Genomic DNA, 12,500 nt, shown 5'->3' with positions numbered 1-12,500 from the left:
TTATACACCTGAACATCAGCAGGAGAGGACTCTTTAAAGTAGAGACACTACATACTGATATACACCTGAACATCAGCAGGAGAGGACTCTTTAAAGTAGATACACTACATACTGATATACACCAGAACATCAGCTTGAGAGGACTCTTTAAAGTAGAGACACTACATACTGATATACACCTGAACATCAGCAGGAGAGGACTCTTTAAAGTAGAGACACTGCATACTGATATACACCTGAACATCAGCAGGAGAGGACTCTTTAAAGTAGAGACACTACATACTGATATACACCTGAGCATCAGCAGGAGAGGACTCTTTAAAGTAGAGACACTACATACTGATATACACCTGAACATCAGCAGGAGAGGACTCTTTAAAGTAGAGACACTACACACTGATATACACCTGAACATCAGCAGGAGAGGACTCTTTAAAGTAGAGACACTACATACTGATATACACCTGAACATCAGCAGGAGAGGACTCTTTAAAGTAGAGACACTACATACTGATATACACCTGAAGATCAGCAGGAGAGGACTCTTTAAAGTAGAGACACTACATACTGATATACACCTGAACATCAGCAGGAGAGGACTCTTTAAAGTACAGACAACACACTGATATACACCTGAACATCAGCAGGACAGGACTCTTTAAAGTAGAGACACTACATACTGATATACACCTGAACATCAGCAGGAGAGGACTCTTTAAAGTAGAGACACTACACACTGATATACACCTGAACATCAGCAGGAGAGGACTCTTTAAAGTAGAGACACTACATACTGATATACACCTGAAGATCAGCAGGAGAGGACTCTTTAAAGTAGAGACACTACATACTGATATACACCTGAACATCAGCAGGAGAGGACTCTTTAAAGTAGAGACACTACATACTGATATACACCTGAACATCAGCAGGAGAGGACTCTTTAAAGTAGAGACACTACACACTGATATACACCTGAACATCAGCAGGAGAGGACTCTTTAAAGTAGAGACACTACATACTGATATACACCTGAACATCAGCAGGAGAGGACTCTTTAAAGTAGAGACACTACATACTGATATACACCTGAACATCAGCAGGAGAGCACTCTTTAAAGTAGAGACACTACATACTGATATACACCTGAACATCAGCAGGAGAGGACTCTTTAAAGTAGAGACGCTACATACTGATATACACCTGAACATCAGCAGGAGAGGACTCTTTAAAGTAGAGACACTACATACTGATATACACCTGAACATCAGCAGGAGAGGACTCTTTAAAGTAGAGACACTACATACTGATATACACCTGAACATCAGAGGGAGAGGACTCTTTAAAGTAGAGACACTACATACTGATATACACCTGAACATCAGCAGGAGAGGACTCTTTAAAGTAGAGACACTACATACTGATATACACCTGAACATCAGCAGGAGAGGACTCTTTAAAGTAGAGACATTACACACTGATATAAACCTGAACATCAGCAGGAGAGGACTCTTTAAAGTAGAGACACTACATACTGATATACACCTGAACATCAGCAGGAGAGGACTCTTTAAAGTAGAGACACTACATACTGATATACACCTGAACATCAGCAGGAGAGGACTCTTTAAAGTAGAGACACTACATACTGATATACACCTGAACATCAGCAGGAGAGGACTCTTTAAAGTAGAGACGCTACATACTGATATACACCTGAACATCAGCAGGAGAGGACTCTTTAAAGTAGAGACACTACATACTGATATACACCTGAACATCAGCAGGAGAGGACTCTTTAAAGTAGAGACACTACATACTGATATACACCTGAACATCAGCAGGAGAGGACTCTTTAAAGTAGAGACACTACATACTGATATACACCTGAACATCAGCAGGAGAGGACTCTTTAAAGTAGAGACACTACATACTGATATACACCTGAACATCAGCAGGAGAGGACTCTTTAAAGTAGAGACACTACACACTGATATACACCTGAACATCAGCAGGAGAGGACTCTTTAAAGTAGAGACACTACATACTGATATACACCTGAACATCAGCAGGAGAGGACTCTTTAAAGTAGAGACACTACATACTGATATACACCTGAACATCAGCAGGAGAGGACTCTTTAAAGTAGAGACACTACATACTGATATACACCTGAACATCAGCAGGAGAGGACTCTTTAAAGTAGAGACACTACACACTGATATACACCTGAACATCAGCAGGAGAGGACTCTTTAAAGTAGAGACACTACATACTGATATACACCTGAACATCAGCAGGAGAGGAATCTTTAAAGTAGAGACACTACATACTGATATACACCTGAACATCAGCAGGAGAGGACTCTTTAAAGTAGAGACACTACATACTGATATACACCTGAACATCAGCAGGAGAGGACTCTTTAAAGTAGAGACACTACATACTGATATACACCTGAACATCAGCAGGAGAGGACTTTTTAAAGTAGAGACACTACATACTGATATACACCTGAACACCAGCAGGAGAGGACTCTTTAAAGTAGAGACACTACATACTGATATACACCTGAACATCAGCAAGAGAGGACTCTTTAAAGTAGAGACACTACATACTGATATACCCTTGAAAATGTGCACGATATATCAAAAAAGTTATGGAAGAAAGAAAACAAGACATTTATTTGCAGTAAATCTGGATTTTAAAATGTTTGTAAAAAGTAATGCAGTTAATTGCTTTTAATATACATGTTATGTTCATCTTTAGATTGTTATTTTCCAAATTGGATGTAGTGTATACAGTACGTCCACATTATGTATGCATTAATCTTCACATCATTGGGACAGACGCTATCGGACTTCATTGTAGAACAGCACAGATTTCTTATTGTAAGAGAAAGCCTCGAGGCACATTGAGTAAAACTGTTTGAAAAAGACACATCATTGGTGACTCTCCCGCGGGTTGACGTGACATTATGGGATGACAGTGTTTCCTTGTTTGTAAATTACCCGCTCGCTCTAAATATAAACTCTGACGACAGCAGCTCTTTGAGTCTGTAAAGGGCTTTTATGACATATTACAAAACATCTGCAGAGTTCGGGTTATTATCTTACCATACACACACATTCAGGGTAACACAGCATCACAGTCAATAAGTGTGCTAACAACACAGTGTTTTAAAGCTATACAAATAAATACTAAACTGCTAATACTACTGTAAGGATGCTTTTTCATGAGTTCAATTCCACAGACATTTACTCAAGTACAATGTTGAGGTACTTTTAATCTACTTGAGCATTTCCATTGTATGCTACTGTGTACTTCTACTCCACTACAGTTCAGAGGTACATGGTGTACTTCTACTCCACTACAGTTTAGAGGTACATGGTGTACTTCTACTCCACTACATGTATTTAATACCTTTAGTTACTTCTCAGATCTGGATGAATGATGTGAAATCTAATCAAGTGTTGAATCAGACTTTAGTTCCACCTGGAGTAAATCCACCAGCTACCCTGCAGTATACAAAGTCATTCAAACTAGCTGCACCTTTACCAGCTTTGAGAACACTTTCATGATCAATCATTATAAAACATATCATATCTATTATTCTGAAATGGACCAATCTGCACAACGACTACTTTTACTGTCTTTCACTATATTTTGATGAGAATACTTTTCTACTTTTACTTGAGCAACATTTTGAATACAGGACTTTTACTGTAACAGAGTATTCCTACACTCTGGTACTTCTACTTTTACTCAAGTACAAGTTCTGAGTACTTCTACTTTTACTCAAGTACAAGATCTGAGTACTTCTACTTTTACTCAAGTACAAGACCTGAGTACTTCTACTTTTACTAAAGAACAAGATCTGAGTACTTCTACTTTTACTCAAGTACAAGATCTGAGTACTTCTACTTTTACTCAACAACAACATCTGAGTACTTCTACTTTTACTCAAGAACAAGATATGAGTACTTCTACTTTTACTCTAGAACAAGATCTGAGTGCTTCTACTTTTACTCAAGTACAAGATCTGAGTACTTCTACTTTTACTAAAGAACAAGATCTGAGTACTTCTACTTTTACTACAATATCTGAGTACTTCTACTTTTAATCAAGTACAATATCTGAGTACTTCTACTTTTACTACAAGATCTGAGTACTTCTACTTTTACTCAAGTACAAGATCTGAGTACTTCTACTTTTACTCTAGTAAAAGACCTGAGTACTTCTACTTTTACTCAAGTACAAGACCTGAGTACTTCTACTTTTACTCAAGTACAAGATCTGAGTACTTCTACTTTTACTCAAGAACAAGATCTGAGAACTTCTACTTTTACTCAAGTACAAGATCTGAGTACTTCTACTTTTACTCAAGTACAAGATCTGAGTACTTCTACTTTTACTCAAGAACAATATCTGAGTACTTGTACCTTTACTCAAGTACAATATCTGAGTACTTCTACTTTTACTCAAGTACAAGGTCTGAGTACTTCTACTTTTACTACAAGATCTGAGTACTTCTGCTTGTACTCAAGTACAAGATCTGAGTACTTCTGCTTCTACTCAAGATCTGAGTACTTCTGCTTCTACTCAAGATCTGAGTACTTGATGATAAGTCGATGAGTATTACAGGAAATGATTAGGCAACTTTTTATTTGTATTTGTTTGGAATTCGTAGCTTTTCTTTGTTGTTTTTTTATTTTCACTCTAAATCTAGTCATGTAATCTTGGCGTCTGGGTAACGGTTATGTCCTTAACAGTTTTAAAACAATGTTGCTTCTCTTTAAGATATTAATAAAGCTGAAGTTCATTTGTATAAACTTTGTCAGCATTTTGTCATTTTTTCAACTGGTCTTTATTAGAGTTGAAATCTCGAATCACTGACGTTAGAACTTCACTTCCTCTCTAACGCCTCTTCTCGTTTGCAGGTCTTCTCCATCGTGATCTTCGGATGCATCGCTAACGAGGGCTACATCAACCGGCCCGACACGGCGGAGGAGTTCTGCATCTTCAACAAGAACCAGAACGCCTGTAACTACGGCGTCTTCATGGGCTCCATGGCCTTCCTCTGCTGCCTCGCCTTCCTCGCTCTGGACGTCTACTTCCCCCAGATCAGCAGCGTGAAGGACCGCAAGAAGGCCGTGCTGGCCGACATCGGGCTGTCAGGTAAAGGAAGGATCAGGCTTCACCTGCTGGCTTGAGAATGAGGGTGGATGAATTGCAAACAGAGATGGCAAAAGTTCAAACATCCATTACTCAAGTGGAAGTACAGATACTCAAGTTTAAAAATACTCTGGTGAAAGTAGAAGTACTGACTAAACTTCTTTACTCAAGTCAAAGTAAAGAGGCTTTGAAATGTACTTCAGTAAAAAGTACCCATAACTAGCAGCTGTTTTAAAGAGTACCTGACCTCCCTTTATATTAATAGAACAATAATGTCATTGTTAGCTAATGAATGTTTCAAGGTGACCAACGGCAACATGAAAACGTTTTCATTTGTCCCTCTTCTTTAGAGAAGACCAGGAAATGATGGATACACGGATCGTGTTCAAATCAATAGGCACGCAATGACTCTAAATAATAATGATCACGCCACCAAACACACATTCAGACTAAAGGAACCAGCCTGTTTGGAAAATGAGAGAAGTAGAAAGTACAGGTATTTGAGTTCAACATGTGAGAAGTAGAAAGTACAGGTATTTGGGTTCAACATGTAAGAAGTAGAAAGTACAGGTATTTGTGTTCAACATGTAAGAAGTAGAAAGTACAGGTATTTGTGTTCAACATGTAAGAAGTAGAAAGTACAGGTATTTGTGTTCAACATGTAAGAAGTAGAAAGTACAGGTATTTGTGTTCAACATGTAAGAAGTAGAAAATACAGGTATTTGTGTTCAACATGTAAGAAGTAGAAAGTACAGGTATTTGAGTTCAACATGTAAGAAGTAGAAAGTACAGGTATTTGAGTTCAACATGTAAGAAGTAGAAAGTACAGGTATTTGTGTTCAACATGTAAGAAGTAGAAAGTACAGGTATTTGTGTTCAACATGTAAGAAGTAGAAAGTACAGGTATTTGTGTTCAACATGTAAGAAGTCAAAGTATCATGCTTCATGTTGGGAAAATACTGAATGTACTCTTCCAATATTAGAGCAGCACATGATAACAAGCAGTCAAGTACACTCAGGTTCAGACTCCACCTGCATTAGGGCTTGAGAATGAGGAAGCAGGCGGATGAATGTGAAGCAGCATCTTTTCCTTTGGTTTTAAGACTAGTTTCTCTGACAGTTTAATATTCCTTTTACACATGTATCACTGCACACTTCTGAACAAACAGAGAGCTGCAGGAATGAGTCCTAAAGCATCCTAAAAATGTCCCACTACCAACTAAAGATCTAGAGAAGTGTATATCATCAGCATAACAACGAGGAAGCTAATGTACTTTCAGCTTGCTCACCTTCTGGGTCTGCTTCCTCGTGGTTGATTGCACTTATTGTAAGTTGCTGTGGATAAAAAGCATCACAATAAATAATCAAAATGTTTCTTTGTGATATTTATTTAACGCCAAGTAGGTTGAGGCAAAATTTAATACTCCAGGTGGTGTATTTCAATCATTATTCTAACACTTTCTTTGTGTATTTATCTCTCTTTCCAGCGTTCTGGTCCTTCATGTGGTTCGTGGGTTTCTGTTTCTTGGCCAATCAGTGGCAGGTGACCAATCACGAGGACAACCCTCTGAAGGAGGGGGGCGACGCCGCCCGGGCCGCCATCACCTTCTCCTTCTTCTCCATCTTCACCTGGGTAAGAGCCACACACATCTCTGGTATAACACAACACAACAGCTGCCCCCTGGTGGAGATGGAGGGCATAACAAGCCACTGACAACTAGAGAAACAGAGAAATAGTGACTGTTAGTAAGATCTCCCTGGTCCCCGGCTTGAGCTTGAGTCTCAGGATCCATGTATCTGTGATCCTCTCCAGAATGGAAGGAGTCATCACATACAGAGCATCAACTAGTTCCTGAACAGTGTCCTTCACATGCTGATATCCAAGAGAGGGAGTTACACAGTCACAAGATGGAGGAATAGAAAGCAGTATTCAATGTTTACTTCAGATTAGCTCCACGTCACAAATGATCATGCTTGTCATATGTCTCTCTCCATAGAGGCTGAATCATCATGTTAATCACATAGCTATCATATGCCTCAAACAGTCCTGATGCTCTTCTAGCTAATCACACATCCTGTCATGTTCACAGCTGCAGTTGATACCTTTGTTCATGTGACTCTCCGATTGGAAGAGGACATTCAGGATTTTCCCAACAATGACCAACTATTTGATAATTGGTAAAAAGGACATTTTTCATGTAGAAATGCAGCCTCTCAACTTTGGGGATTTCCTGCCTTTCTCTGTTTTATATCATAATGAAAGGAATATCTTAAAGACTGACGGACATGTTGGACATTATGTCTTCAGTTTGTCTGTCCATCAATTATCGTACACGCAAGTGTTCTCCATCTTCACCTGGGTAAAGGCCCACACACATCTCAGCAGACACAACACAACATCTGCCCCCTGGTGGAGACGGAGGGCATTGCAAACCAGAAAGCTAGATCTGCAACAATTACAAAGATAATGTCCATCTGATTTTCAGTTTGTCTTGAAAAAATGCAGAAAATATATTTTTACAGACACTCATATATGGAGACTTCCTTCTTCTCTGTTTTATACAATGATAAAGTGAACATCTGTCCGTTATTTGACAGACAAAACTCTAGTAAACTGGGATGGAAATCATGTTCTCTGGGTTTCTGTCTATCGATTATCTTGAACGCAATGTCTCAGAAATATATTGAGGACATTTCTTTAATTTAGGAAAAAACGTCCACTTAGGAGGAACTGATTAGAAACCTGGGGGTCAAGAATTTAATTCCTCCTTTGTTATCTTTTGAAAGTTCTTGACAAATCTTCTTTTTAGTCACTGTTTGGATCCGTGTGTTGTTTCTTTGATTCAATTTAAATTCAATTTAGGCAAAGACTTCCACTTGGGCTTTCTGTAAGGATTTGGGGATCAAAGGTCCCTCGTGTTTGGTCAAAACTCAAGAACTCTTAAGTTAATCAAGACAATTTTGCTCAAATATCTAATAGTGACATGTGCGTTTCTATAATTCAGTTTGAATTCAATTCATACACAAACTTCCACTTGGACTTTAAGATAAAATTATCCAAATGTGGCGATCAAAGGTCCCTCGTATTTGGCCAAAACTCAAGAACTCGTACGTTAATTATGACGATTGTTTTCCAAAGAGCTAATAGAATAAAACATTCTTATTCACAATTTTAAAGTTACATATGCTATCCTATACAACACCCTTTTAATTCCTCTTTGATGAGCTTTTAGAAATGTGTAGGACTTGATGGATCTTTTTTTTGTCAGTGTCTTGATGTGTGTGATTGTGTTTGTTTCTGTAATTCAAATTACATTTAGGCAGAAACTTCCACTTGGACTTAAGGATGAAATGATTAAAAGTTGGTGGTCAAAGGGTCACTCTTATTTGGCCAAAGTTCAAGAACTCCTAATTATGACGTTTATTACACTAATAGAAAGTAAACATGATAAAGGAATGCTAATCTGCATATATCTTTGGATGCAAGACGATAATTCTAGTATACAAAGCAATTCATTGGTTAATTGGTTAATTGGCTAGTTGCAAAGATTCACTGTTAATCAATGATGGAGACGACCATGAGTTGCAGCCCCAATGAACTTCCTTTCAACTTTGAACTCTTCCTCAATTAGTTCTTGAGAATGCAGAGCTTTTGACTCATGTTCTCATCTTCTTTGGATGTGTGTAAACTCATGAGCCTTTATTCCCACAGGGCGCTCAGACTCTCTTCTCTATGGAGAAGTTAAAGAATGTGTCGTTTGAAGAGGAATACACCAAGCTGTTCCCCCCCCAGCCCAATCAGCCTCTTGTCTGATTCTGTCTCTCACATACACACACACACACACACACACACACACACACACACACACACACACACACACACACACACACACACACACACACACACACACACCAGGGTTTCCGCTAGGATTTTTTCTCGCCGGTCAAATGTCCGAACAGAATTGATTTTATCGGACACATTTGAAACTTACCGGTTATGTTTCAATAATAATAAGAGTTGTGTAGCAGAGTCTCCGTTAGCAGGTAATTACCGGACTAGGACCGGATATACTCAGTTAATGGGGCTCATTTTTATATTGCTTCAGTTTATAATCGTAACAGATCGAAAAATTCAGATTCATTTTTCAACAAATGATTCAACAAACAACATCATTATTACATTCAAAGAAACTACTTGTAGTCGATGAAGAACATTATTCAAAAGTTTACATTAACTTTGAATAATAACACGGGAGAAACGGATCCTCTCTTTTCCCCTCTCTCTCCCTCTCTCTCTCTCTCTCTCCTGACAGCCCGTCAGTTTCTCATGCAGCGCGCTAAACAGTGGGCGGGGCTTCAGGTCAGACTCAGCAGCTGATCTGATCTCTCTCTCGCGTCCGGTTACACTTCACTCGCGTTTATGTCCATATCGATCAGACACAGCTCTCCTGATCGGCCTTTATAGAGAGCACCGATCAAACTATCAAGAGTGAATATCGGCCGATAATGATCGGCGGGCAATCGATCGGAGCATTGGACATTTTGACCGGCAGATTTTGAATTTACCGGTTTTATTCAATTTTACCAGCTAAAAAACGGTAATTACCGGCTAACGGAAACCCTGAACACACACACACACACACACACACACACACACACACACACACACACACACACACACACACACGCACTCACACACACACACACACACACACACTCACACACACACACACACACACACACACACACACACACACAGACGCTTACATGACAATCCAGCAGTGTGAGCACCAGTTGTCGGGTCATTGTTGTTGTGTTTGGTTAAATATTGTTTACCTGATTGTAATGTTGTGCAGGTGGGTTGATCACTCGTCACGATGACTCAACACCTTTTTTTGCCAAATGCTGAGATTTTCTAGCGTTAAACACCGTCTTAAATTCCTTTAATCTCTTTTGGAGATCCGTGAGATTTTAAATTGCATCTCACCAAAAAGAATTGAGAGCTAAAGTAGTGAAACGATTTAGAAGAAAGCATGTAAACAAAACGTTTTTACTTCATATTCAAAGTTTGCCAGTGTGTGTTTGTGTCCAGGGTTTACAGAGTGTATGATGCTTTGCTTTATATTTGTAACGTAGGATTTATTAGGGTTGGGTTTTATACGCAACAACTCTGATTGAAACTTAACCCAGCGCTTTGCTTGATGCTGTAAAAGGTTTTGTATTTTTTCTGCTTTTTGATAAAGTTACATTCATTCTCCTGACTCCATATTCACTGATTCCACTGTTCACGGTCTTTATGCTAAGCTAGGCTAAGCTAAGCTATGCTACGCTAACCAAAGTTACCAGCTGCTGCCGCATATTGCACAGACAAAACATAAGGTGTGATCAGTATTTTCTAACTCAAAAGTCCAGAAGTGTAATTTCCTAAAACGTCAAAATAGTCCCTACATTTTACAACTTTTTGTATCAAAGTATTCCGTGTTTGCACGTCCACGCTTTCCCATAAAGTAGACGGTTTTAAGACATTTGATTAAAGTTTTGAATTACTTTGAAGCATATGCACTGTTCTGATTTTAATTGCTGTATGCCTGTTATTGGGTTATTAAGTTATAAGTTATTATACCAAATTCCACAATAACCAATAACAATCAGATTTGTTTGACGGTTTTTCCTTTGTATTTATATCAGACAATTACTGACTTTAATATTATGCAACCAACCAGCTGGACAAGATGTTGAAAGACAGACTGAAGTGTTAAAGTGAACCACATTAGATCTAAAGGACGCGAGACACTCAGTAAACTAAACCTTAATAAATCCTTCCATCGTTTAGTCGTCTCATTTAGACATTTGTTGAAACCGCCATCTTTAAATCCACTAGTGGGGTATTTACTGACCTGATTTCAGGATGACAACCAAAAACACATTCAGAAAACTATTGACTTCATGCTGACTCCCAGGTTCACTGTCCTTTCTGCTTCCTGGAGAACAAACTCTCTGACTGAATATCTCGCTAAAACTACACTCTCCGCTACCATTATCCTCCATCTTTATTCACCCTTCGTCCTCCATCCTCCATACACTATGTTGAAAGACTGAAGACACTTGTCAGCATCCTCCATTTTTGTATTCTTCAGTGGGGTATTTACAGACGTGTTTCATATCGTAGAACTGAAATCTCTTGAGCTTGTGTTAACCACCGTTATATTTCAGGATAGCAACGAAAAACACATTCAGTAAACCATTGAATTCCAGGGGACAGGAAATGCTAAATTGTTCCCAGGTTCAGTTACTGCTGAAACTACTGAATATCCCCACGGGGTTAATAATCTTATATATCTCTTACATATCTTATAGTTCTTCACACTGGCCTTTCTGCTTCTTGTAGAACTAACTCTCTGACTGAGTATCTCGCTAAAACTAATCACCAGGTTTCACTTCGACTAATCAATGTTTCCTTCTCTTTCCCCCCCCCCCTCCCCCCCCTTCTCTCTTTCCTTCCGCTCTAACACTCTCCGCTACCATTGTCCTCCATCTTTTTTCACCCTTCCTCCTCCTTCTTCCTGCCCCAAGGCTGGTCAGTCCTTCCTGGGCTTCCAGAGATACAAACTGGGTGCCGACTCGGCTCTTTTCTCCCAGGAATACACGGACCCCAGCCAGGACGCAGCGGGGGGGCCGTACACCTCCTTCGGGGGGGGGGAGGACCTGGAGAGCCCCGTCGGAGGAGGAGGAGGAGGGGGGGCGGCGGCCAATAGCGAGGCTGCGTTCGACGGCAGCGGAGGGTACCAACGTCAAGACTACTGAGGGAGAAATAGTGAGAGGGGGGGGGGGAAGTTACCCATCGTTTCTCACTTAGAATCGGAGTTACATCGGTAGTCAAATAGAAACAACACCGTTCCAAATGGATTGTTTTGACTTGAGTTTAAAGTAAAAAACGCCAGAAATCTGTGGAAGTTTTACTTGTAACAGAATATCTTTACTATTATTTAAGTATAAGACATTTTACAGATAAATGGACAAAAACAATGTGCATTTCTTACGGCAAAGGACACATGATTTTAGTTTGGATTAATAACCTAGAAGTACATATGTCAACATCAAGGTTAAGTTACCAATAGTTCCTAACTTAGAATCAAAGTCAATTGGGGGTAATATAGAAACAATACCAGTCCCAATGGGTTGTTTTCACCTGAATTTAAAGTAAAAAACTCAAAAAATCTGTTTATAAAAGTACAAAACAAAGCATTTTTACTTGTAACAGAATATTTTTACTATTATTTAAGTAAAATGTCTTAGTACTTCTTCCACTACTAAACATTTAAAGT

The 12,500-nt window shown here is 39.2% G+C and overlaps 1 protein-coding gene across 2 annotated transcripts in view; it reads left to right on the top strand.

The window, feature by feature from the left end:
* Nucleotides 1-12,500, top strand: part of syngr1b (synaptogyrin 1b) — a 35,531-nt gene that overhangs the window by 21,498 nt on the left and 1,533 nt on the right. The window contains exons 2-4 of one of the 2 annotated variants that reach the window (XM_079653856.1): nucleotides 4,941-5,178; nucleotides 6,663-6,808; nucleotides 11,749-12,500. The exon at nucleotides 11,749-12,500 is cut by the window's right edge and continues 1,533 nt beyond it. In XM_079653856.1, coding sequence (XP_079509982.1) covers nucleotides 4,941-5,178; nucleotides 6,663-6,808; nucleotides 11,749-11,979 — 615 coding nt within the window. In that variant the 3' untranslated portion in view covers nucleotides 11,980-12,500. Of the gene's footprint in view, nucleotides 1-4,940; nucleotides 5,179-6,662; nucleotides 6,809-8,887; nucleotides 10,437-11,748 lie in introns of those variants that run through there. The other variant, XM_079653857.1, reaches the window with a different exon arrangement.

This window comes from Notothenia rossii, assembly GCF_949606895.1.
Source record: "Notothenia rossii genome assembly, chromosome: 1".
NCBI lineage: Eukaryota > Metazoa > Chordata > Actinopteri > Perciformes > Nototheniidae > Notothenia > Notothenia rossii.
Note: the sequence above shows the minus strand (reverse complement) of the source record. Positions and strands in the feature narration are given on the sequence as shown.